General features: G+C 41.8%; 2 protein-coding genes and 1 long non-coding RNA gene across 5 annotated transcripts; 2 read left to right on the top strand and 1 right to left on the bottom strand.

Moving 5' to 3' along the window:
* The first annotated feature begins 1059 nt into the window (after positions 1-1059).
* Positions 1060-9587, top strand: pidd1 (p53-induced death domain protein 1). Of its 3 annotated transcripts, none has more exons than XR_005707998.1 (16): positions 1060-2173; positions 2408-2821; positions 2951-3103; positions 3229-3280; positions 3396-3597; positions 4193-4342; positions 4461-4634; positions 4742-4889; positions 4971-5106; positions 5193-5343; positions 5541-5664; positions 5819-5934; positions 6755-6862; positions 7158-7354; positions 7987-8137; positions 8277-8307. XR_005707998.1 is itself a non-coding variant. In XM_040133676.1 (16 exons), exons 1-16 carry the CDS (start codon positions 1513-1515, stop codon positions 8363-8365), a joined length of 2943 nt encoding a protein of 980 aa, XP_039989610.1. In that variant the 5' UTR covers positions 1060-1512; the 3' UTR covers positions 8366-8479. The 3 variants fall into 3 exon arrangements, 2 of the variants coding, with proteins under 2 accessions (XP_039989610.1, XP_039989608.1); XM_040133676.1 differs by having other exon boundaries at positions 8070-8137; positions 8277-8479; XM_040133674.1 differs by lacking the exon at positions 7987-8137 and having other exon boundaries at positions 8277-9587.
* LOC120793592 lies at positions 7623-10330 on the bottom strand. Its single transcript, XR_005708003.1, has 3 exons — positions 10288-10330; positions 8191-8397; positions 7623-8089 (listed from the first exon to the last, which is right to left on the bottom strand). It is a non-coding gene; the product is annotated as an uncharacterized LOC120793592 (long non-coding RNA).
* Positions 10021-23944, top strand: slc25a22a (solute carrier family 25 member 22a). The gene is made up of 11 exons (XM_040133785.1): positions 10021-10188; positions 16482-16682; positions 16803-16928; positions 17106-17161; positions 17414-17504; positions 18176-18230; positions 18948-19008; positions 19261-19405; positions 19507-19661; positions 19749-19824; positions 19958-23944. Exons 2-11 carry the CDS (start codon positions 16663-16665, stop codon positions 20109-20111), a joined length of 939 nt encoding a protein of 312 aa, XP_039989719.1. The 5' UTR covers positions 10021-10188; positions 16482-16662; the 3' UTR covers positions 20112-23944.
* Positions 23945-25720: the final 1776 nt, after the last annotated feature.

Below are 25720 nucleotides of genomic sequence, written 5' to 3'. Positions count from 1 at the left end.
TTGACCATTTTTTTTAAATATGCAATGCAGTTTTTAATGATCTTCAGCTATGAATGGATTGCAGTTAATGGTGGAAGAAGTAGTGAGATCTTTTACTTCATTACAAGTAATAGCCCTGCATTCATAGTTTACTAAAGGAAAAATGTAGGTGTGGTAGCAGCAGAGAAGTATCAAAATTAAAAGTGTGCACCACTGGGCAATAGAATGGCCCCTGTCAGAAGGTTACATTATTATTACTGGTAACACTGTAACTGGTCAAGGTGAAGCTCATTTTAACTACCTTGCAAAGTGTTCGGTAGTTCATTATATAAAATGCATTATACTCCATAATATGATCATACGATTTGTGTATACAATCTTAATCTGTATAAGTACCAGTAATTATAGCTTTCTGCATACTTCATATTTCTGAATTGTAGCAGAGTAGAAATATAGAGTAGCAAGTACTCAAGTACAGTACAAATATCTCAAAATTGTATCTCAAATCGTAATTGCATATATATGTATATATGTGTGTATATATATAATTGTCGAAATGAAAAATTTGAAAATAAAATGAGGATATTTATTTAATGAGAAAATAAATGAGAAAGATGTTGATTTTACTGTATGATAAAATACCTTATTCTAAAATTCAACATTTAGGTTAACTAACAATCCAAAAATAACAAATACTACAATGACTACTGCTGTTGGGTTACGCTATTAACATTTTAATTTTATGTCATTTAAAATATTTAAAGTGTGAGCAACGTGCAAATTATTTATATATGTTTTAAATTAGTTAAAAAAACAACCAAACCCAACCACTACACCAAATAATAAATCAGACTAAACAGCGCCACCAGATGGCCGAACAGGGGCTGACAGCGAGGCGACACGTTGAGCACAACTGTCCCGCCCTGAGTTGAAACTTTGGCGGCGCCAGTATTGAGGCGCCTGGTGTTAGACACGGCAATAACCCAGCGGGAGGGGTTTCTTATTTTTAAACCGATACAGATTATTAGACTCCACCCGTCGCGAACCGGCGGACGATGTGAGAAGAAACGAACGAGCAACTGTGATGCAAAGGATTTTCTTTAAAAACATTCGGGCTCAAGGAAGTCTACGGAGTGGAGAAACAGGTTAACCCCAAGACTAATGTTAAACATTATTTAGTAAATAACACTATATTATCTTGTAAGCAACATTAGTAACGGAACATAAATCTTGAACGTAGCCACAGGGGCCAACGTTCGCTAACGTTCACATAAATATAGTGAGGCTATAACATAGCTGTGGCTAGCTAATAGCTACTGTAACTTACACCACCTTCACTCAGCAAACGTCTACTAAAGTGGCGCTTTTTATGGCAGCCATTTAGCTCTATCTGGCTGTACTGACAATGATCGTATTCAGTCGTGTCACGAGTTAACCTTACAGGCAAATCATGCGGCAAGAAAACCTCCCGGACAACAATGGACCAGCAGGTATCTGTTAGCCAGCTGTGCAGTGTCATAAACAGTGCCTTCAATGGAGAGAAGCAGCGAAGAAGGAGCAGCTCCTGATGAAGAGGATGGAGACCAGGCAGCCAGTTGGATTATGAGGACAGACAGGTCGGAGGATGAAGAGGTGAAAGTGACAACATCCCAAGGTGGAGTACCAGAGTCTTCTACGGACATTTTAGCTGTGAGGCTCTGGAGAGGACCTGTGTACCAGGATCAGGAGAAATCAAAGAGGAAGACTGGACCGACCATATCAAGCGGTGTGATGTCTGAAGGCCAAGCAGTAGTCTTGGAGCCAGAGAGGGATGAGAGCTCAGCTGTTCCCGCTGTGTCTTCCTCCAGCATCATGGACACATGTGGTCCTTCCATATCAAGCCTCTCCTCCTCCTCGTACTCATCCAACTATCATCATACCAATTTTTCTTCATCCTCATCCTCGTGCTCTGTCCCGTCTCTCACTCCTCCTTTGCCTCCCTCCGTGGAGCTGTCAGCTGTGTTGACTGATACAAGGCTGACCCTGGATGTCTACCAGGGAGGATCAGCTGCACTGCCGCTGCTATGGGCATCCATCCCTGGGCAGCTGAGAGGGCTCCAGTACCTGAGACTGGGTTCTGAAGATAAACCAGGGCTAGACGGTGCACTTGATGTCCTACCCCATCTGACAGAGCTGTGCTCACTGGCTATTCGGGGTATTTTTCTGATTAATTTAATGTGGTATCAGTTGCTTGTAGCATAGATGATTAAATGGCTTAGTTTGCATTGTTTCATTGATTATTTTGTTCTTAGCCTTGGAAAACTTTCACATACAAAGTGGATATAGTAGATACTCTGTTAATATGTTATAATCTGGGGGTCATTCTCTGTTTATTCCCTGCTTTGCTTCAATATTTCTGCTTCTGAATAACTTTTCTTTCTAATTAAAGGACACTGTTTTTATGACTCGCAAGGTGACCCGCTACCTGGCCTCCTCACCACTTTGCCCCCCACTGTTTCCTCCCTTTCTCATCTGGTGCACGTGGATCTCTCCTTCAACCGGCTCTCCTGTGTGCCATCCTGCCTGCTCAGCATCCCTACGCTGTCTTCCTTGCTCCTCTGTCACAACCGCCTCTCAGCCCTGTCTCCTGATATAGGCCACCTTTCCTCCCTCACCTACCTCTCCCTCCTGGGGAACAAGCTGGTCTCTCTTCCCCCGAGTCTGGGTCGGCTGAAAGCACTACAGACACTGGATGTTTCATATAATCTCCTCCAGCATCTACCTGATGAAATTGGTTCTCTGGAGGAGCTTGTTAAACTGGAATTGTGCCACAACAAGCTGAAACAGCTACCGGAGACCATGGGTAAGGGTGTAAGGGTGAGTGGGTGAGTCCAGGAAAGACCCTTACAATAGTTCTCATTTTGTTTGAAGTAAGAGAAAATCATAAATGAAGCAATAATAAATGTGTAAACCTGTCTTCTTTTTCACCCAGGCACTCTCCTGTCGCTCAGGGAGCTTGTCATCTACAGCAATGACCTCCGCCTGATCCCACGTTGTCTGAACAAACTGCCTCTGCTGAAAATAGATGTGCGTGACAATCCATTGGGACAACCCCCAACCCCTCCCCCACTCCCTCCTACACCTGGTGAGCAGAGAAAAAAGGGCTTCAAATTGATTATTGCTCAAATCATTTTGTCAGTATAGTCATTAGGTAGTGTTTACATGCTGTCACTATATATAGTTTCAGTTAAATTACTGTTTTCTTACTAGATCGAGCTGAAACAAAAATTCCAGAGTTGCACCTTGGATTTAATCAGCACAGGTACAGTGTCACCCTCAGCAAGGAAGTATTTTCTCATTCTCTTTAGAAATATTTTCAGTTCAGACGTTTCTGACTAGGTTAAACCTAAAGATGTCATGCTTCTTTTGCTCCTTAGTTTCTGTGTTTCGTCTGCTGGGTGTCATGTGTTTCTCCCAGGGGGGGCTGAGCTGCTGTTCCCCCCAGGATGCCTAGTGACAACCACAAGACTGGAGTGGATTGAGAAAAGGCCAGATAGGAAGTTGGTGTGGTTGGAAGAGCATGACATCCTACTGAGTCGTCCTCTGGAACTTTGTCCACATGGAATTACATTTCTTAAGGTACATTACCTTAATTTACCTATTCACATCTTTAACCACTTTCTCTCAAATTACTAATGTGAAGACTGTTATGAGAAGTTACAATGTCTTGAACATCTTGAACATTCTATAGCTGGGATGCACTGATCTGACTTTTTATCTTTTGATCCCAATTCTGATACCTCATCTTGGGGTATCTACCAATACCAAGAACTTACCAGATACTAGTGCTTTCTTTTCCCAAATTTAAAATCTGTGTACCTCACTTGAACTCAATGGAATCATTTTTATGTAAGTTAACATGAGGCCGCAGATTGTTGCGGCTCTAAAAACTGACTTGTTATCTTGCTGTGACTGAATGAATGTAGCTAATTGCTAAAACACTGAATTTATATTGACACTGACAAAGAAACTGTATTTAATGTGGAACGGTCATGTCATAGCTGATGATCTGATCTGCTTAATAAGATCAGTATCTGCGCAGATACCGAATCTGCTTGATGGACTGGTGCATCGCTGTTTTTTGGGTCACCGGTTATTTTTCTTGCCTCTTGTGATTCTGTTCTTTCCTGCACTTGCATGATGTAAATATACTTCAACTTTGAAATCCTTACAGCCTGTGGAGGTGTGTGTGCCATATCATCGAACAAAAAGAAGGGAGGTGGTTGTGCGGAGGTTTGACGGACAGACGTGGAGCACTCTGCCCACTGATCTAAGGAGGGGAAGCAAGAGCCATAGCAGTCACCCCGGAGGACGTCCAGCCAGGGTAAAGCACAAACCTCCCACTTCGAAAGAATATTATTACAGTTGGAATCAACGTGTTTTTTCTTGATAGTGCGAACTGTAACATTAGTGTTGAAAAAAATGACCTGTTGTACCTGTAGCTGGCATGCTGCTCAGTGAGCCAGTTCTCCTGGTTTATGGCAGTGTCCCGTCCAGTGAGGGACAGCTGCTCTGTGACGCCAGCTGGAGCCCTGCTGGTGTCCAGCTCTGACCCGGGAATCAAGCTCCGCTTCCCTCCAGACTCCACCGTGCAGACCCGCACCATAACTTTACAGGTAGGGACTTTGAGTACAGTATTGTAGTATATATTACAACAAATGGAAATGCACCACATCACTCTGTCAGTCGTCTTCAAGCCTTTACTTTGTCTCTCTTTCTGTAGGTGCTGCAGGTGTCTGTGTCAGAAGTACAAGCACTGTGTGGTGATCCTCAGGCCAGAGTCAGCCCTCTCCTCTGCCTCTCCCAGACTCCCAACATACATTTCCTGCAGCCTGTCAAAGTTCAGATCCCTCTGCCACCTGGAGTCACAGGTACAGTATGCCATCTTCATTTTTATACATGTTTATAACAGGATGTATCAGCATGTATTAAAATGTCTGGTGCTTCTGCAGGCCATACAGTTGATACGACCTGTTTGCATTTGATCCATGGAGACCCCACTGCTCAAACCTGGACTGACATCACATCACACGTGTCTCTCTACGTCACCCATTTGTATGCCATTTTCTACATTACACATTTCTCCTGGTAAGTTTCTGTAATCTATTTTCACAATGTAAGTTTGATTTATATATTTACACTGTATCAATGCAGCTCTGTGTCAACCATTACAGGTACTGGCTGTGGTACACCACACAGCGCTGTGTTAGTGGAGTGGTCAGGAAGGTCTATCAAAGACTAAAACAGTTTAAAGTCCAGTTCCTCGTCCTACAGCGGAAGACTGATCCTTCACAAGTTTTGGTACAATGTTTACCTGCTAACAAGGTTGGTATTCTCCTCTCTGTGTAGTAACTGAAGTTTATTAGAAATACTTACATCAAGGACAGTCTGTGTATCATCCTCTGTATGTGGTTTCTCGGCCTGAGCACTGTTTGAGTCCAATTCATTTCGTCATGGGTGTGAATGCCATCGTAATGTTTATGCATAAATGCTAAACATTGATTGCGATGCTTCCTGTCCAGGTGGAAGGCAGAGTGCAGTCTTTGTCAGAGCAGTATGATGGACCTCAGCCTTCAGACCTGTGTGACCTGCTGGAAGGAGAGCAGTTCTTTGCCGGCTTTGAGAGGGGCTTAGATATCAGCACAGGTCTGAAGTCCTCTTTGAGGCTCTGTCTTAAATAAACATTTTTTTCTTGTGCTCCGTTTCCTTCCATGGTCTTCTGATTTGCTGTTGTGTTATAATTGTCCTGAAACAGCTATTTGTGTTAAGTCTTGAAATGATATTTTACTGTTTTCTCCAGACAGACCAGACTGTGTGCAGGGAAGACTCTGTTTTGTGTTTTACTCAAACCTGAAGAATCTGAAGGAAGTGTACATCTGTCCAGCTCAGGGTCAGAGGGAGCCAGTGAGGGGACAAGTAAGACAGACATCATATTTAGCAGACAAGAAAGAGCCCGGGCTGAAAATTTATTCTGACACATTTTCTTTTTGTAAATGTATAACAAAAGACACACTGTGTAGCCTACATATCCAGATTACATAGTGGTACCCTTGGTGAAAGGATAGCATGACTGCACCTACAGTATATTTTAACAAACAAGTAATAGACTGTACATATCACCCATCTACATACAGTACAGCATATTCTACACTATGTAACCATAACAGGACCAACCCTGTCAACTGTAATAAAATACAAATCCTGTAATAAAACTACTAAAACATTTTTAATTGTTGGTGACATTCAGAGATTCAACTCCATGGTAACTTTTTGAGGGTATTATATGGCATTTATGGGGTGTTTTTGTATTGGTTTGCATTATATAGAACAGTGTTTCTAATATTTTTGTTCATCCATACTGTATATGTAAGAGTTAAATACTAGGAATGCCTTTCAATGTAATGATACATCAAACTGAAAAATACGGCTTCAAATTGAACTGTAGAATTGATTATTAAAAACACAAACAGCTAAAGTACTGGTCTCAAATACAACCAATGTAAGCTGAAAATTTTACGTACGGTAGTAATTAATTGGTACTATGTATTATATTGCATTATATAACATTTAATGGATATTTCTATCTTTGTGGTTACTCAGTGCAAAGTGTACCAGTTCACAATGGCTGCCCGGCTCAGTGCCATTTCAAAATGCAGTTGTTATTTTGTCCCACAAATCAGTTTTTAAGTATTGTTCAGACAACACACTGACAATATGCTTTGTACCTCTCTTACAGGTTTCTTTTTATAGGGGGGACATTCCGAGCAATCTGCCAGAGGAAGTGACACGAAAGAGGAAAGGACATGACAGCCAGTGGCTTGCAACTTTACCGATAAGACTTCCTGTCAGTTTTTTTCCCCCTTATGATATTTTTGTATTTCTGGACAATACTTGAATTAGTATGAACCAGGTGTGCAATCTTGTCTTAAAATATTGGATTACATCTTTAAAAAGAAAAAAACATGTTTAATGTTCCTCCGACCCACATTATTATTTAGCATCTAAACTTAGAGGCCTATATCTTTCAACTAAGATAACAAAAATAATGTTGTGCTTGATAGCTGCTACCCACGAATAACATCAAAACCCTAAGGAAACAATGCATACAGTATTCTATCTCCTTTCTGTTTTTGTTATAGGCTCCAAACTCAGAAAACAGTTACATCATGGAGGAGCTCCAGTATCCTCCTCTGAACCTGGGTGACCCTGAGAGCGGCTATCTAACCGAAGCCAACCTGCTGTCCATCTCTCTTCAAATTGGACAGGACTGGCGTGTCATTGGCATCAATCTTGGCTTAAGCTACCAGGAGTTGGACCGCATCCAGCACAAGAACAGGTTGGAATGACAAACTGCATGCTGTACAGTCAAAATTCCTTAACTGAACTCAACAATATTGGTCATTTGTAGGTCATGATATTGTATGATTAGCTAAATATTTTTACATGCTATCATATACTTGATTTTTTTAGATCTAAATTCACTTCAGTTATATTTTTCTTTTAAGGCCAAGACTCAGTCACCAAACAGCCAAAATGTAATACTACAAATTCAGCCTGGCATATTTGGTTTCTTTGGAAACTATCTTGACTAGAAATTAAATAAAATGGGGTTGGAACAATTGTTGTCTGTGCTGCATAAGCTTTTAAAAAGTTTAAAAGGTTACAGATTCACATGAAAGCAGAGCTAAATTATGATGGGAAAATAAAAATAAACCTATCATAGAACTCCAACAATACCTAGAGTAGAGTAACGTGTAAAACTTCAGCATGGGTTCAGAAAAATATGTACATTTTTTGCTTAAAGGATCTCTACATGAGTGAGTGATGTAATCAGTGTGTGCACGCGTGTGTTTGCACAGCCAAAGCCTCTTAGGGAACAAAATGGAGTAAGATGTTATGTGACTGAAGAAAGCCCACAGTGGGAGAGAAGTGGTAGAAAATTTTGATTGTTTTAATCTGCACTGTCAGCCATCACTAAGCCATCTGGGGCACTGCAGGAGATTACACACAGACTGATGCTCATCTGGCCCTCCCCTTCTCCTCATGCTCAGAAAACCTCTCATCACGCATCCTGGAGCCGGAGGAAAAATTATGCATTATGTAAAATTCTACATATACAGTATGTTGTTTAGATGGTTTTTGTGTACAAGATTCCAATGTAGGAATGCATACATGATTTAATTTCAAACTTTCAAGGTCACTGCAGCTGGACACCTATAATCTGAAATTCCGTGTGTATGTCCCGGTCTCCCCACCAGGGACAACCTGGGAGCATTGGTGCTGGACATGCTGTTCCACTGGGCCCGGCAACAGAGGGATGCAGGACCTGGGGCGGTGTCGAGGCTGATGGCTGCTATGAGCGAGAGTGGTAGGAGAGACCTTGCAGATGAGATTGAGGACATTGTCAGCATAGGAAGGAGAAAGTACTCCGAGTCACTGAGGAGAGTGGGCCTGGAAGCTGAGAGCTCCTCCCTTGATGAGACACAGCAGTAGATGAGCCCTCGCTGGGTGCAGATGGCTGACTTACACTTGAGTAACCTGTTTGTTTACAGTGCGCCTCCATCATCTCACCTTGCTGTCTAAACAACTGCCCTGGAGTATAAAAAAAAATCTCTCTTTTTCACAATCATGATAGCCAGCTACCTGCTGGCAGAGCCTTGCACATAACCCAGAGAACAACAAGAGAAATGGATGAACTGCATGAAGATGATGGCCTGTGACTTGTTTTGTTTTTTTTCTGTCTCAGTATGCAAGACAGTACTATGACAGCTTACTTCTGCCAGGGAAAAGAAAAATGATGAAAAGTTTTACAAAATTTTGAGATACCAAGTCACAATTTTGACTAACCAACTTCTCATGATTCTGAGGGATAGGGGTAGGGTTATTTTTACTCAGTATCTCATAATTAAGTCAAACCTTTGACCAAGAAAGTCAAACTCCTGGTAAGTATCTCATAATTTTGACACAGTAAGTCTTTTTTTTTTAACTCAATATTTCATTTCAATTGTCAGCTCATAATTATGCCCTACTATCTAAAAATGTTTGCCTAATAAGTCAATTCTGTTTGACTTAGTTTATCATAGGTGACTTATTGTATCATCAATTGTGACTTATCTCATAGTTCTGATATAGTATCTCATAAATTTTACCCAGTATCTCAAAATTATGATTTCATTATTTATTTATTAGTATTTCCTCATTTTGGCTTTGTCAAATGTTTGGCTTAGTATCTCATCATTATTACTTATTTAATTATTAGTTACTTATTAGTATCTTTCTTTTCACCATGCCTTCCGTTCCTTTTTCTTTCTTTTTTTTTTTTAAATTTCTTCTCAGAAATGGCCTTTTTATAATTCACTTGTATCTGTCCAGGACATAGTTAAGAGGGAGAGCAAACATTGGAAGCGATGGGACAGAGCTCTGAATAGCACACTCAAAGTGCAGGTGGAGGTCATTTTAATGGTTGATTAAATTTCTTCCTTGTGTGCCTTTGCTCACGGAGCAACCGGTTAAGCTACAGCACAAACTCAGTGACTTATCGGGATGATAGAGTTTTGTAAGGTATGAATTTAATGTCATGTCTGGTAAGTAAAACTGTGATATGAAGAAATGTTGCACGTGTCGGCTATTTTTTCACCTTTTGCTGAGAGTCCCTTAGTTACACAGTTTTTTTCTATTTTTTATTTATCTTTTTCTAGAGACACAATCATTGCTCCGGGCTCCCCTTCATCCCTAATATTTCAACAAGAGCCATTTTTCTATTTTTATGGTCAAGGTCACGGATTTGAGATGAATCGTCACGATGACGATGGCCTTCACCCCCCACCCCTACACATTTACTGCATATGAAAAATGTGTCTGTATTACTCATACATACCACTAGAGGACCCCTTTAAATCCCTTTTCTGTGTTTTTTTTTTTTTTTTTTTTTTTTTTTTAAATTCTACTCCACCGCCGGGCTCTTAGGCCAGTCTGCTCCCCCCTCCCCTCCCTCCCTGCTTTCCTGCTTTTTCACTCCCCACCTCATCTACCTCCCTCACACTAGACTCAAATGCTAGTAACACCGGTAGGTTAGCTGCGGTCGGTGTGTCAGCCAAAGATCCAGAGAGTAACGGCCTTGGGCTCACGCTACAGCCACACCAGGACAGATCTCGGAGACGCCTCTGTGTGGTATGTACACAACGGCATGCAGTAAAAGTCTTGTTGTGGATGTGGCGGCTGTCTGGTTCAGAAAAATGTGTTGTTGGCTTGAAGCCCTTAACGTCTTACCTGGGAATAAGGTGAAGGCGACATATTTCGGCGCATTTCCTACTGGAAAAGATGGGGATAAGGTATCGTGAAGTGGGTGGGATTGGAGACTGGGATGTGATTGTGCGGGAGGTTGTCGCTTCGCCGTGAGAGGCAGCAGATCATTTTCCGTTATGTGGAAGATGTAACGTTAACGGTTAGGCCTATCGCTGACTGTCAAGATGTAAGCTACCCCGGTGGTCGGCACTGACGTTAAAAATCACGACCGAATAACGGCTATTCTTCGTTAATATGGCTTGTCATATTTAGCCCATAAAACCGACGAGCCGTTAGACGAAGGTGCAACGGCCATTCGTTATTGCGCTAGAGACAGCTCGTGTTACCTCAAGTTTGACTGCTTGTGTCTAAAATTTTTAATATGCTTTCTTCTGACTGCTTACACGGAACAACCGGAACAGTCACCGTAATTCTTCCACACCTGCAAGCAGCCACAGCGGCCGCCTTCTGCCGGCTTCCGCTGGGTACCGAGGGAGTAATTATCATCATACGGGCAGGGATGTTGGCCGTGGAGGGTAAACCCGTTCAAACTGTACCCACCTCCGTTTTCATTGGTAGAGAGAAGTGGGGCTACTCACATCTGTCAGGCGGGCTCTAGCTAAACATTAACATAGTATACTACTCCTAGAGAATCCGACTAATGCAAAATTGACTATTTCAATAAAAGCAATTCCCCATCATTGCCAAGTGTCTTGCCTGCCGGAGGCCCTTTACACTTTGCCCACTTCTATGTTTAGCGCCTCATCCATGCTGAGTGCGTAAGGGCACGTAAAACCCGTTGAGCATGACGTCAGATGGACATGCAAAACTTACGCGCTTTTGAAATAAGCAACATTTTTTTTCCACAGCTACTAGTAGTGTATAGGTTATGAGGAGACCAAGCGGGATAGTAAAGCCTTCCTGCAGCCTGGGAATAATTGATGAGGTGAGCCATTCTTGGGGTTAAGGTGACTCATCCTGTGCATTCAAGTTGAAACCTTTTTTTTTTGGCTGTAATGCTGGAAACACTGATTTCCTTTCGTTCAGAAGAAAACAACAACCTTGTGCTAAATATACATTTAATCTGCATGCAGGACTACAGGCATACAGCAAAAATCCTAGAGGCGAGGGCTGCTAAATGTCACTGGTATGTCTGGCCGTGCTAGTGGTTAGATGCTGTGCTCCTGTGTTATGTTACGGACATCAGGCCGTTCAAGGCCTTGCTGTGATCCAAAAACTGTAACCAAAGCCTTAGTGCTACATTTGGCTTTGTTTATACGGAAAGTTCACTTACAGGGGCATTATTATTTCTCTATCAAGCCTGCAGGAAAGCTGAGATGGAGCTAAAACAGAGGCGATACACGAAAAAAAAACCCCAAGTGACTTTAGAAACTGGGCCAGCAGGGATGCCTGTGGTGTCAAAGGAGGGACTAAACCCTATACCACCTCTCTGCACAGAAAGGGCAATTTTTCTGCCTGAAAGTTAGACCCAGCTTGTTATTTCTGGTCTGCAGCCGGTGATCACAACAATGCACACTTGTGCAGGTTTAATGGCTGCAATATGAACTCAGAGTAGAGCACCTGCAGTGGAAATGCATTGCTGTATCCAGATCATAACTCTCATCTCACTGGTTGTAAATGGAGATTGCGGGAGAGCTTTCATAAGTAGGTATTAGGTTTATAATCCTGATGCTCTAGGGAAGAGGGAATAGTAATCAGATTTATCTGTGACACCACAAATTTGATCACTTGTTTCAGCAGTGCTATAAATGTCCAAAAATAGACCACATCTCATAAACCATTAATATAAAAAAAAGCATGATGACAGCACCAAAGCAGATGTCAGGTTTATTGTGAAGAACAGTAGATATGCAGCTGCCAGTGCAGAGAACTATTTAAAACCCAATCCTTCTAGAAATAATTGATTAAACAAAAACACACGAGGACAATATCAAGCTGAAAGTAAGTCATATAATACTAGCTCATAGTAGCCTTACAGTAGACTCTAATGATACCCACAAATTATGGCTCCAGAAGGAAAGTGACAGTGGACAGATTGAGTTTTATATTAGAGCTGGCTTCTGTGCTCTTGCAGCTCAGACAAGCACTCGACATCTGATAGAGGATTGCAGGAATACACTTGAGTCTGAAACAGTCCTCAGTGCAGATCCTCTGTTGATGGGTCCAGGGTGTGTTAATCAAACCGGCTCACGTGAGACAGACGGACTGGTAACAACAGCCTCTTCTTTAAGCTAATGAGGGAGGAACCGTGTGATTGTCATTTCTTAACTGTCTTTTCAACTAGCCACAGTCACATGAGTTGAGTGCTGACTACCACGGTCCTTTGTCACTATAGCCACTCACGTTGTCCTATCAGTCACCAAACTCGCTGTCATATCGTCAGCAAGACCTTTACTCTGTTTAGCAGTCAAGGACAGAGAGGCAGCCACGGAGCTGTTATGGATTACGTAAAATTTCCCTGGCTGATTTGAATGAGAGAATAATTTGTATTGAGTTTTGAATGGTAAATATACTGGGGTGGATTTGTCTCCAGATTTTCTGCAGGGTTATATTTATTTTTTTAATCAACTGATGCCTTAGAGCAAACTAGTTGAAACAATTAAAAACCAAATAATCTCTTCTCTTATTTATAGCACAGAACCAGTGTTGTCAGTTTTTTTTTTTTTTTAAGTGCACCTCCAACATACATCCTGCTTTGTATTGCTGGAAAGAAAAACTTTTTCTTGAATTTAGCCCAGTTATGAACTGAGTACATACATGCATCTGACAGTTAAATTACCTAACCAAGTTTAAAAATGTTAGAATTAAAACTTTTTTTTAACCATTTAAACAAATTAGAAGTTGTGGAAAAGCTTACATGAAATGTTACCGTTTGTAGTTATCATACTAATATAAGCCTTATATTTGATTTGTCCAAAATGCACAGTATGTACTTGATGTTATTAAATAGATTTAAAGCAAATTCCACAAACATTTGAGAGCAGGTGTTTCGAGCATTTTACTCATCATATTCACCTCAGTCACATAATAATCAACTGATTTTTTTACTCTCCAGAATTAAAAGACAGTAGGAATAGTTTCATATTAATTATTATTGTCCCTGTGTTTGATACATTATTACATTGTTGCACTGCATATTACATGTGGTGTCATTCATACACAGTATGTAAATCTTTATGCTGCCACACCCTCAGCCCCACCTTTGTGGGATTATGTGGACTACTACAATAGATCATTACAGACATTACTATTAGGGCATTTAACCTCTGGCATTGGTCCATACACTTGTACTTTTTAATTTAAAAAGTTTCAGTAAAATTAAGTTTTTTAGGAATTTAAAATCCTAACTTGACGCATTGCATGTTGCTTAACCGACAAGGTTCTCAGTAAGGTTCTTGTCAGTAAGGCGGTGTTTATTTCCATTATTGTTCATGTTGAAATGATGAACAAGGGTCAGAACAGAGCAGTTATCTTTCTGTTGTCGTCTGGACTCTGTACAAGCTCTTTGATCAAGTGCACCCAATGGCTGGTGTAAGTTTTAAGTTCAAGGTTCTGCATGGCAGGCAAGTTGCACAATCACCTTGTGCACTGTTTACTCATCAGTTCTTATCTGTTTTAGAGGTACAAACTCAAAATATGACCTCTGTGAGAATGTGTGTGTGCGCGTGTGTGAAAGAGAGATGTTTAAAGTCACTTGTGGTCGGCTAGTTTGATGAAGAAGTTTTTCAGTCACTTTTAAACCATTGTTTTGTCTTGTTTATCATATCTTGTCAGATGTAACCCTCCTCCTTTTAAAGCTGAGTGAATTGAAAAATTAGTTTGAACTGAAAATGACTTTGAAGTAATGGTTACGTGGGGTCTGGAGAGAAAAATTACCCATTACCCCAGAGTTTCCTGACAGTTATTTATTTTTTCTTGTGCTGTGGACACCACACAGTGGTGCCAGCTGTTTCCATACAGACTCCAACTGTCATGAAAATACACCACAGCCAGGCTATGACTTAGGGTAGAATAAATGTCCTAGTGTAGACACAGTTGTATGGTTTGGATGAACAGAAGTGGACAAGTAAAGCCACGGGCATGGTGAAGAAGGAGGGAGATGTCAGTGCGATGGGTGACTCGTAAGACTGCAGTGCTCTTTACAACCTATACTTTTTCTTCTCAGTCCTATCACTAACAGAACACGTAGTCTTCTGTTAATTGTGGTTTAAAGAGACACCAGGGTGCTGACTTTGGCATTAACAAAATGTTATGTGCATATTCAGGAGGAAGTCGGTGACAGGAAATAGGGAAACAAAAGTAGCATGCAGGAAAGTGAAGAGGCCGGCTCAGTATCACAGCTGGGTGAGAAAACGGTGAGGTCGATGAACAGTCAGAGGGAGATGAGAGATGGAGGTGGGCTGTGAAGAGCTGAGAGGAGAACACGCAGCCAACAGAGACCAAAGAGGCGGCTTGCTGACCTGCTCTGAACCCCCCCCCCCACACACACACACACCCCACGCCCCTCTCCTCCACCCTGCTCCGCCTCTGCAACAGCCAGCGTGGGCCTCAAGTCCCCATCCAAACAAAACACACCAGACCACAGCCGCACTGATGCCGAGATACCGTTTTCAGAAACCTAAACATCCATATTTGCTGTGCAGTCTCTCTGGAACCGATCCTGTGGGATTAGTCTTATTGGTGTCACACAAGTGTACACATATGTACTTCTCAAAGAAACCCACAAGTCAGCAAAGATCTGTGACGGAAAAGCTGTGTTTGAGAGTCGTGACTCGTGACTGAGGCAAATGATGGGGGAGGGCTGGTGAGGAGGAGAGAGGAGAGAGGAGGAGGCGGGTTGCACACGCAGGGGCAGGTTGTGATTGGTGGAGGGAGGGGGTGGAGTAAATGAAAAGGGAAATGGGAAGCGTCTTTTCACACTGAGGGCATTCTGTACTGTACCAAAAATAGGGAGCATCTTAGCCACATCATCTGTTTGCTCTAAATGATTACTTTAACATACAGAGGAAAGAATTTCTCCTATAGGAGTCCAGTTTCACACTAGAAGAGCTTATGCATAAAACATGAATCTTCAAGGACACTCTTGATGCAGAAATGTTCCAGTGGTGATAGACCTGTTTAACAGAAAGTAATCCCTCTACAATGATGGCTAAAGCTCTATTATGAGGGACCAGTCAGCAGTGTTGCCTAATCATGCTACAAGGTGGTTCACTATGGGAATGAGTCGTATGCCACTGTGACATACAGAATTTTTGATAATCAACTGTGGGCTGGATTCATTTAATCAATTGACATAAAATGAATTGCAACTATTTTGATCATTGATTTTTTTGACGAAAAATGCCAAACATTCCCTCATTCCAGCTTCACAATTGTGAGGATTTGAAGCTTTTCTTTGTCTTATGTGATCGTAAACTGAACGTCTTTGGGTTTAGGAGTGGCGGTTGGACTAAACATTGCTGACCTGAACCGCCACTTGTAACTGAGGCCTGTATGTGGTTTGGGTCACAGAACACCTTGGAGTAGAATCAGTTTCGGATGAGGGTCCCTGGACTTGATCTCGAGTCGGCTAGGAAAATTCTTTTTTAAATAGTCCTATTAACGGTGTTGAGGCTATTCTTACATTCATCTGAGGTGTATCGTGAGCTGCTAGTTTCAGCTGGGTTTAGCTTCAATTGGTCGTCTAGCACAGAGCATTTGTTTTGATATGATGTAGGATTTTTTTGTCAGTGAGTATTTAGTCAGTCATGCCAGACTTGCTACCCCACTTGTAACCGAGGGCTGTACTTGGTTTGATCCACAGCACACCTGGGAGTAGAGTCAAAACTTCTTACTGTCACGCAGCCCTGGACAGGCTTACATAATCGTTTTGCAAATCCTCCGTTTTCCCCATACAGACTTGCCAGGGTTTTTAGATTTATTCACTGGACTTACTCTCAGTTTCTGTCAGTGCTAAGCCATTGTCTTGGTAATTTGTGGGTTCCACAGTGGTGGAGTGAACTCACCACTAAAGTTAGTCAGAGGTTTGTTCAGACTGCACATCGACCCCACATGCTAGAACTTCCATCTAACAACTCACTAAAAAAAAAAAAGCACTTATAGCACAGACATTTTATAGGTGTTTAATGTGAACAGGTCCTTTGCTTCTTTCTTTACAGATATCCTTCAACTTTAACTAACAACGACTGCAAGGAGACAAGTGGACAAGGCATAATCAAACTACCTACTCCCACTTGGACAGCAACACACTGCTGCAAGGAACAACAAAAGACACGGACGACTACTGAGTGACTAGCTAACAAACAGATCAGCACTTTGACCGGCCGGGGCTTGAGATAAATGGCTGACAAGCAGATCAGGTAAGGTTGAATGTGGAATGACTACATAGCTTTGCAACAAATAAGTGGCACTGTGGCCCTGTCTTCATCTATTGACCTTTCGCATTTCGTATTTTTGTCTCTTTCATCCCCTTCATCCAGTTTGCCTGCCAAATTGATCAATGGGGGGATCGCTGGCCTAATTGGAGTGACCTGTGTGTTTCCTATTGACCTGGCCAAGACTCGCTTGCAAAACCAGCAAAATGGGTCTCGCCTGTACACCAGCATGTATGAAATTTCTGTATTTTACTCTTACACATGAACAGTCTCTAACTGGCTAAAACCAAGCTGCTGGGCTATAATCAGAATTAATCAGCAGTAGTACCCAGTTTATCATCAGATTCTCTTGTACATCCTGTAGGCAGCCATTTGACTAACATACCATCTGTTGCATTTGTGTTTCAGGTCAGATTGCCTTATTAAGACCATCCGGTCAGAGGGGTATTTTGGGATGTACCGAGGTAAGTTTTTAACTTTGACAAGAGACAGTGGAAGTGGCAGTGAATAATGATTGATCTCACTGAAGGGTTCCGTAACATAAGATTCTTACTTTCAGCTACAGACATTGAGGCATCTATGTCTGACTAGAGCAGACAATGCTCCGGAAAAAAACTTCCACCAGAGACTGCCTCATTCTCCTTCTTTGTCTCCTCTTTTTTTTATTTTCTTTGTGCCTCTCTCTGTTTTGGTCTCTGTCCCTTTTATCCATCCAGGAGCGGCGGTGAACCTAACACTAGTCACGCCAGAGAAAGCCATCAAATTGGCTGCCAACGACCTCTTCAGGCATCACCTCTCCAAGGATGGGTGAGGCATGAAAGTGCTGACAGGCTGACTGACACATGCACACGCCCACTCCCCTCATTCACACTGCGATTAACTGGCGTGTTTACTAACATGTAACCTGACACATTATCTGTCTGCATTCTCACCAAGGGTCCAGTTAATCCTCCACCATTCTGTCATGTCCTCCGAGGCACCGAGCATTTCACAGTGGTTTGTTAACTGCCTGGTTTAAAAATACAAAATTACTTGCATGCGTGACAGCAGAAGTCCTGTCTGGAAACACATTAGCACAACAAAATTAGCACAGAGTGGGATCACATGTCAGATCATTAGCAACCATCAGTGGGTGTTGCTGAAACCCAGCACCCATTGTCCACCGTGAGCACTGTCTAAATACTCTAGACAGACCTGAAGGTTTCTGGGGCATGTATCTCCATCTCTATGGCGACAAACATGCAGGCTGATGAATGATTGACTTGTCTGGCCCAGCCGCTCACCTTGTGAATTATTAATCAACCCTTGTGCCTGACATGTTTATATGGAAGACAAAGATTAGCATCACTAGGGCAGGTTGTGAACGACTCCTTTTTCTAGGACTGTGGAAATAAAGTTGTCTGGCTCTCTTACTGTCAGTTCACTGCATGCTCTAGTCTGATCTTGCTTTTTATCTTTTTCTTTTATTTTTTTTTCAGAAAACTCACTCTGTTCAAAGAGATGCTGGCTGGGTGTGGGGCAGGCACATGCCAGGTGAGTGAGTGGGATGCTGCTTTAATTGCTCCCTCCTGTTCTCCATGTGAAACACCTGCCGTTAGCACTGCCAGTGTCAATGCTCAGGCATTGCCTCATTTGTCTTTGCTTCCGGTGAGAATTAGGCATGACTTCATTTAAAGAAGAGGTGATAGTTGCAGAAACATGCTTGCAGTTTGTCTCTGTGGATTTCCCCTTATCCGTGATCTGAATGTGACCTATAATGTTCCATTTTCATGAATGATTTCTAATTACTGAAATGCTGTCCTGTCAGCAGGCGATGCACTGGCAGCTAAATGTGTGTGATCAGATAAGACACTGAGAGATTTCTTGGCCATGTGCAGTGAGTGAGTGAGTCACAGGGAAATGCCTGTTGTCAATGAGGGCAAAGGCCTCAAGCCCGAGGAACATGATTAGATTAAGTGTAGCAGACCCTGGATTAAGATTGTGGCTGAGAACATGGCCATCTCACCCCTAATCCAGTTAACTAGCGCTACTATGTGGATGACACATAAAAACAAGAGTTGACATTTAGCAAAAGGATGCCAGTAGATTTACACTGGGCACACGTTTTTTCTGACACACTCAGTGCTTATCAACCCTAAACTCTGACTTTCAAATTATTGGCATTCACATGTAGGAAAAGGTAGTCGATGTGTTCACAGTGTGCACATGTCAACCCTGTTCACCTGACTTCTTCATTTTATTTTGTCGCAGGTAATTGTCACAACTCCTATGGAGATGTTGAAAATCCAGCTCCAAGATGCTGGACGACTTGGTAAGAGGAAATTAAATCCAGATGGTGGTTTAGCAAAGCATGAAGAGTCTGTAGTTAACTGGAGATACAGTGGCCTCATGTGGTCATGTCAGAGATTACAAGTGCTTAATCCGAGTTTCTTGTTACTGTAATGAATTCAAAATGTCTGCCCATATACCTGCATTTATCATTCTTTAATAATCGTTACTGTTTTCAAGTAGCTTTAAGTTGTGGCTTTGCTGGTATTAATATTGTGTGTTTTATGCTCGATAGCGGCTCAGAGGAAGCTGATGCCCGAGACAGTGGCAGCAGGTACTGTGGAGACCAAGTCCCCAACAGCCATGCAGCTCACAAGAGAATTACTGAGGGAAAAGGGCATTGCTGGGCTGTATAAAGGCCTTGGTGCCACATTGCTCAGGTAAAAAAGATCTGGCAATTCAGGAATAGTTTTAGGAACCAACCGTAATGAACTCCTTAAGGCTTACTGTGATCATCTGTCATATTTTTGTCATTTTGTAGGGATGTTCCTTTCTCCATCATCTATTTCCCCCTTTTTGCCAATTTGAATAACCTGGGAAAAAGAGGTGCAGATGGCCCCGCTCCTTTCTACGTGTCGTTTATATCAGGCTGCCTTGCGGGGAGCACAGCGGCTGTTGCTGTCAACCCTGTTGATGGTGAGCAATGAGACTGTGAACGTCGTTACAGCAGTGCACGCACTGATACTCAATGTTACATATTCACCCGAGCTCTGTGTGTTGTAGTGATAAAGACTCGACTGCAGTCCCTGAACAGAGGGAGCACAGAGGACGTGTACAGTGGAGTGACTGACTGTATCAGGTGACCTCATTATGTCTTTACTCCTAGACCATGTGTGAGGCTGTGTGTATAGTGCACTCCCATATCTACTGACACATAACTAGTGATGGCTCTGTATTTCACATTATATAACGAGCTTTCATTTGGTCTCTAGGAAAATCATGCGTAATGAGGGTCCATCAGCCTTCCTGAAAGGAGCCTACTGTCGAGCCTTGGTCATTGCACCTCTGTTTGGCATCGCCCAGGTGGTCTACTTCCTGGGTGTGGGTGAATTTATCCTCAGCTTCTTGCCTAAAAAAGACAACTAAGAAGGTCCTCCTTTCTGCCTTTTCCTCCCATAATGCATTACACCAACTGCGTGAGGAATCATCTCATTCGGAAAGACGTTTCGATGGATCGAAGCATGACCAATCGGTTAATTTTTGTTTTTCAAATTTGTTGTGTTGAATGTTGAAATAGTTATGGAGGGAGCCTTTGTTTGCCAAGCTGCCTCGGGTGGCACACAAAATTCCAGTAGGCAGGCTCAGCTAGCTCTCTGGAAATTAAGCCACAAATATCAGTTGAAGTTTTAAATTAATATTATTTTATAATTACAATATTTTATTGCATTTTGGAATATGATCATTTAATTTTCAAAGTAAATGAACTGCGCTTGGTTGCTGCAGTTCTGCCCGTCCTACAGTACTTTTTTTTTTTTTTTTCAAACAGCATTAGCCTCTAAATGACAGAGAAGACCATAGTGATCTATTGAAAATTGTAACCCCTGGCTAGCTGAATTAAATGCACATACCTTACTTATATTTGAGAACATTAGCTCTGGTAGAATATTTACTAAAATGCTATTTAAAATTGTCCACAGACCTTATGTCTTAAAAGAAGATAGTATAGTTAGAAGTAGACCAAATTAATGCCTCTGTTTCAGACAAAGAACCGGGGAGATGATGTGTTGATGCTATAACAGCACACTCCCTAAAATCTTTACTAGGAAGCCACATCCCTTCCTGTAAGTGGTTGTAATGAACTTAGCCATTCATCTCCAAACAGACTTTGATTGCTTTGGCTTTTAACTAGATCAGGTTCCATCTGATATTTAGTACTACCACAATGGTTTGACTGTTTTGTCTCTGTGAAAGATGGCTCTGAATCCTGGCCACACACTAGACTGTGTACTACATTTGGGCATTATGTGCTACCAATCGACATGTATACATTGCCTAAGCTTCTATACTTTTTTCTGGAGGCGGAAACTGTTTTCCATGTTGTGTTTGAGGCCACACCCCAATCAGTGATGTCACAGCAGGAGTTTTGGGATGATAGAAAACACCTGCCGTGACATCACTGATCGGATTACGACCAAAAGTGCAGTGTGCTTTAAAATTTCAGTCCACAGAGAGCCGTGCAGTGGCAGATTTCCTCTTTGTGATTCATTGTGAATTCAGATGAAAGCATTAGCTGGGAGCACTAAATGGGCTGAAAATATTTTTAATAGAATGCTACATTATTAATAGATATTCAGTAATTATGCTGACAAATGGTCAGACATCACCCGCTGAGGCCTCATGAGTACAGTCATCCATTGTGGAGTCAGTAAGATCTCAGCTGGAGTAGCTCACGTCCCCTTAGATCCAGACATAACTATTATTGTTTACAGATGAGTTAACCCTCAATTTTCATTCTTCTCTGCAAACTTGAGTTCAGCGGCAGGACCCAAAGAGCTAATGAAAAACCTTTCCTTATCAGAAAATCCAAACCAATGTGTTTTCAGTGTTCTATGGTTTTTACCAAACATCTCAGCTTGTTTGCTTTAGAGGTTTTGTTTGCTTTACGCCGCTGGGGAAAGCAGCCCTGTACTGTCCTGTTTATGCATCACCACACTGAAGCCCTGCCATTGGTTTATCTCGCCGGAGATCAAGGTGACTTTGATGTGTATTATCCTATCACATTCCTTCCTCGTGCCCACTTTTCAAGCAGCTCGTCAATTGTACTGTTGCACTGTAGATACAAGATGCAACTTTTAGTGTATTATCATTTGTGGGAGTGAGATCTATTTATCAATATTCTTTTCTATAGGCGGTATAGCACTCTATATTTGTATGTGTTGTTTTTTCTGTGTCAAAGTGTCCACCTTAACTATATTGTACATATGCAGATGATATGAACTTTATGTTTTAGGATTTATTGTTTTTTTTGTACATGATGGCTTATTTGCACACCTACCTCTCCAGCTCCCCCCTCAATCCATATTGTGGTGATTTTATGTTATGAGGTTGTGGACATATCAAGTGAAGGAACTTGTTTTAATGCAACAAGCATCATTTGAATTTAAATGCAGCATACTGATGAGGATTGTTTTTACTGTATGCAAAGGGGAACACTAGAGTAGATCTAGGATGGTGTTTCAGAGGTGCCCTCTCTCCTGAGCTATTGGTTAAGTCTGTGGGTCGGCTCATTGTCCGGTTTCCTACTGTTTTATTAACAAAGACCAAATGAAATGATGATAGAAATGTAGTTAGTTTTAAGTGAATGACCTATGGCACTACTTTAACAGTTCTGGAAATGAAATACACTCTGGACAAGGCCAATAGGGAGCTGCTAACATCAGACTGTAAATTTAACATCTGTCTTTCTGAATGGTGCTTCTTTCATGACGTAGCTGCAATATGACAGTGGCGGCACTAATGACCGAGGCTGCACCGACTGAATTTCATGCTAGTGAATCTTCAGCGTTATCAATGTCTTAACTGAAAGCCATAGGTCAGGGAGGGATGGCAGTACTGCTAGACATCGACTGACACCTCCTGCCATGCTGACAGATGACAAGCAGAGCCAAGGAAAAATGGCAAAAAGACCTGCCTACTCGTGTGAGCTTGTCTTTATGAATTACTGTTGTAGTTTTTTCAACATTCCGATTGCCAGTCCATCACACAAATACTCTTATTGTGATCATAATGCCTATTTTTGTGTTGTTGAGATTATTGTTGATGATTTTCTGATCCTCTCCAAACCCTCCTAAAATTTTTTGAACTGTTTTTGGTTGAATCTTGAAAATGTCGTGCAAATCATTTTGTTTTATTCAGCTGTGAATTTTCTCTGACTTTGTGAATTTGGTTATGTATGTGCGTGTGTGTCAGACTGTGTAGTGGTGTAGTTGATGTGTAGTTCTTAGTGTGACACTGCGGTATTCTTCTCTTTGATTGTCAGAACCAATGCTCCTTTACCTTGTTTCCCTCTATCTGTCACACTCTTCTGCCATCCACTCTCCCCAGCAGCCACAGCCGGGTTGCAGGTTAACGCAGAGAAGCTCTACACACCAAATGTATGACTTAGAGTGTATACAATCAAAGAAAGCACAAAGTATTATTATGCACAAGAGACCACATGGCCCACAACTACAGAATGTGCTGCTTCTGCAGATATGGATCAAAGTCTGATTTAAATCAGTGATGTTGATTGAGATCAACTTTTTAGTCTTGTAAAAAAAAAGTTTATCTATGTCTGTAAAACTTGATCAATAGGGCTGAGACAACAGGTCATGATAAGAGACTCATGTGATGTGTCCACTATGTTAACCATCAGCAGTTAGTGACAAAATGTATATTGCCTACATAATCTAAATGAATCAGATATAAGAATGTAACTTAGATATTATGAGATGTATTATAATTATAGTGAAGAGTTTATTACATTTTAATCTAAAGATTTGTGCTTTACACATTCACTGAAAAATTCATGAACCAGCTCACTGATATGCAATAAGTAAAAGTCTCACACAGATAAGACACTAGAAAAAAATACACATTAGGAAAACTGAACACAACCTGTGAATCACGACATCACACAATGTATGAATAATGCAACCGGGACCTTGGAGGCCTTCTGGGGTCTGAGCTCTCTTCGCGGCCTCTGTTCTCTTCCTCCGAGAGGAACTGTGCATTAAAGCACTTTAAAAACAAGGGCCCCCACCCCACTGTCCATCTACAAAGTGTCCCTCTGTGACATAGAGGGTGTTTATGAATATGTGTGATGAATGACACAGTTGTCCTAGGCATTGTTTCCAATGCAGTGAAAAAAAACAAAACAAAACAAAAAGTACTGTGTTTCCTGTCACAATTTGCTGTTCAATAAACTGACTGTCCTGAAATCGCCTAATGTAGTTGTCTGTGGTGAGGGTTACGCCTGTGTTTTTTGTTTTTGTTTTTTACACTCATCACTGTATCTGCTTTCAAGGTCCAGTGGTCGTGTGACACGATACAAAAGAAGTGACGCTGCCGTTCCTGTCTGTAATAGTGCTGTGAAAACCAAACAGCAGGGCAGTGTTTTGAAGAGTATGAGGGTGACATTGTGGCTCCTTGGGGCGCAAGAATAGCTGAGGCTGTTGGGATGTGATGACTTCCTGCCCTGTGGAGCCACCAGGTGTCAGTGTGGTTGCGCAGCAGCGCTACGGTCCTGGCATGGGAGTGGGAATAGTGTCAACAGTGCTAAGCTTGGTTGGTGTGGCAGTAAATCATGCGCTCCAGTCTCACTCGCTGTCTAGCTATCTTATTCTCAGTCATGCTAGATTCTGTCTCTTGCAGCTGTGATATAGCTTACACACAGATGTGCCTTTTTTGCCCGTGATCTCTGTTTTTTTCCCGTGTTTATAAGTTGCATGATAAGAGAATGGAAATATGTCTTCTTGGGGATTTCACCTAACGTTTGTGGTTTATAAATCCAACATGTTTCCTGCGCGTTTCAGCAGAACTGATGCTGTGACAGGGGTTTATTCATTATTAAGCCCTTGCAATATATTCAACATACCTGCTTATAGCATTAGTTTCCAGGGTGCTATTTTGCACACCCTGCAGCATAATTACATCATAGTGCTTTCATATAACCCTGCACGTACACACACCCATAGACACTGCTGTCTTTCTATATGTCTGTTTAATGTAGGTCTGATTTCAGCCGCAGCCAGATTTCGAATTGAATTTTGTGCCTCTCCGAGAGACTCCTTTCATCAGACTATCTACTCCAGTGTTTACACACACAAGAGATTAGCCAAAGGATCAGTTTACTACAATGACAAGACTTTGAAATATAGGAGTGAGCACCAGCCACTGTTCTTATGCTCACTCAAATCCCTTTCATGTGTCATGACTTAAGCTTCCACCGTGAACTATTATTAGGCTTTCATGCTTTCCTGCAAGAGGAGAGGAGAAGGTGGAGGAAAAGGAGGTCTAAGTTGAGCTTAAAGGGAGAGTTGATGGAGGGAAGGGGAAACCAAGAGGTGGAGACAGTAAAGGACCATCGATAGAAGGAGCAGAGAGCCGGAGGAAGGGAGGGGATGGTGGTGATGTGTAAATAGGTCACTAAATCAATGGGAATCAGGTTTTTGAAGGGGAGAGAAGGGGGTATTTATAGATACCCGTGGAGACAGATGCATCAGTGACAGGCACAATGATGCTGGGAGCACAGGAGGGGGAAATCTGGGAATAGACAGTGGTCAAATTAGTCTGCAGAGAATTCTAACAAATGGCAAAAGATCCTTAATAGTGAGCAAATAGCACGGGGCGCAGTGCAAAACAAAATATAATCAAATGGAAATCACTGCAGGATGCTTTGAGCAAATGACCTTCCCAGCTCTATTGACAAAATGCAGGCAAACTGTTAGTTGCGGTATTGCAAATGCATTTGCATCTACAGTACAGCTCTACTCATATCCTATTGTAATCTGCGATATCAGAGAGCCACATGACTGAATGGAATATTAGCTTTCTGTTTTGCAGGCTTGTAAGGAGGACCTGCATAGTTATTACTCAGGCACACTGAGAGCCACCGAAAGGCTGCGAAGAACAATAAAAACTCTACATCTGTTTTAACCATTTCTAGCAAATGGCAATGTGGTAATTCTGGCTTTGTGCTGTGGTTTATCCCATTT

The sequence above is a fragment of the Xiphias gladius genome, chromosome 8 (assembly GCF_016859285.1).
Source record: "Xiphias gladius isolate SHS-SW01 ecotype Sanya breed wild chromosome 8, ASM1685928v1, whole genome shotgun sequence".
Taxonomy (NCBI): domain Eukaryota; kingdom Metazoa; phylum Chordata; class Actinopteri; order Istiophoriformes; family Xiphiidae; genus Xiphias; species Xiphias gladius.
This window is presented reverse-complemented; position numbering and strand designations above follow the sequence as displayed.

What these genes read in the sequence shown, in the direction of transcription:
- pidd1 (XM_040133674.1), top strand. Translation starts at nt 1,513, where the DNA reads ATGGAGAGAAGCAGCGAAGAAGGAGCAGCTCCTGATGAAGAGGATGGA. An exon ending in AATGTTTACCTGCTAACAAG is followed by an intron (nt 5,344 to 5,540) that starts GTTGGTATTCTC and finishes CTTCCTGTCCAG; the next exon opens with GTGGAAGGCAGAGTGCAGTC. An exon ending in GGGCTTAGATATCAGCACAG is followed by an intron (nt 5,665 to 5,818) that starts GTCTGAAGTCCT and finishes TGTTTTCTCCAG; the next exon opens with ACAGACCAGACTGTGTGCAG.
- slc25a22a (XM_040133785.1), top strand. Translation starts at nt 16,663, where the DNA reads ATGGCTGACAAGCAGATCAG. An exon ending in GTATTTTGGGATGTACCGAG is followed by an intron (nt 17,162 to 17,413) that starts GTAAGTTTTTAA and finishes TTATCCATCCAG; the next exon opens with GAGCGGCGGTGAACCTAACA. An exon ending in CCAAGATGCTGGACGACTTG is followed by an intron (nt 19,009 to 19,260) that starts GTAAGAGGAAAT and finishes TATGCTCGATAG; the next exon opens with CGGCTCAGAGGAAGCTGATG.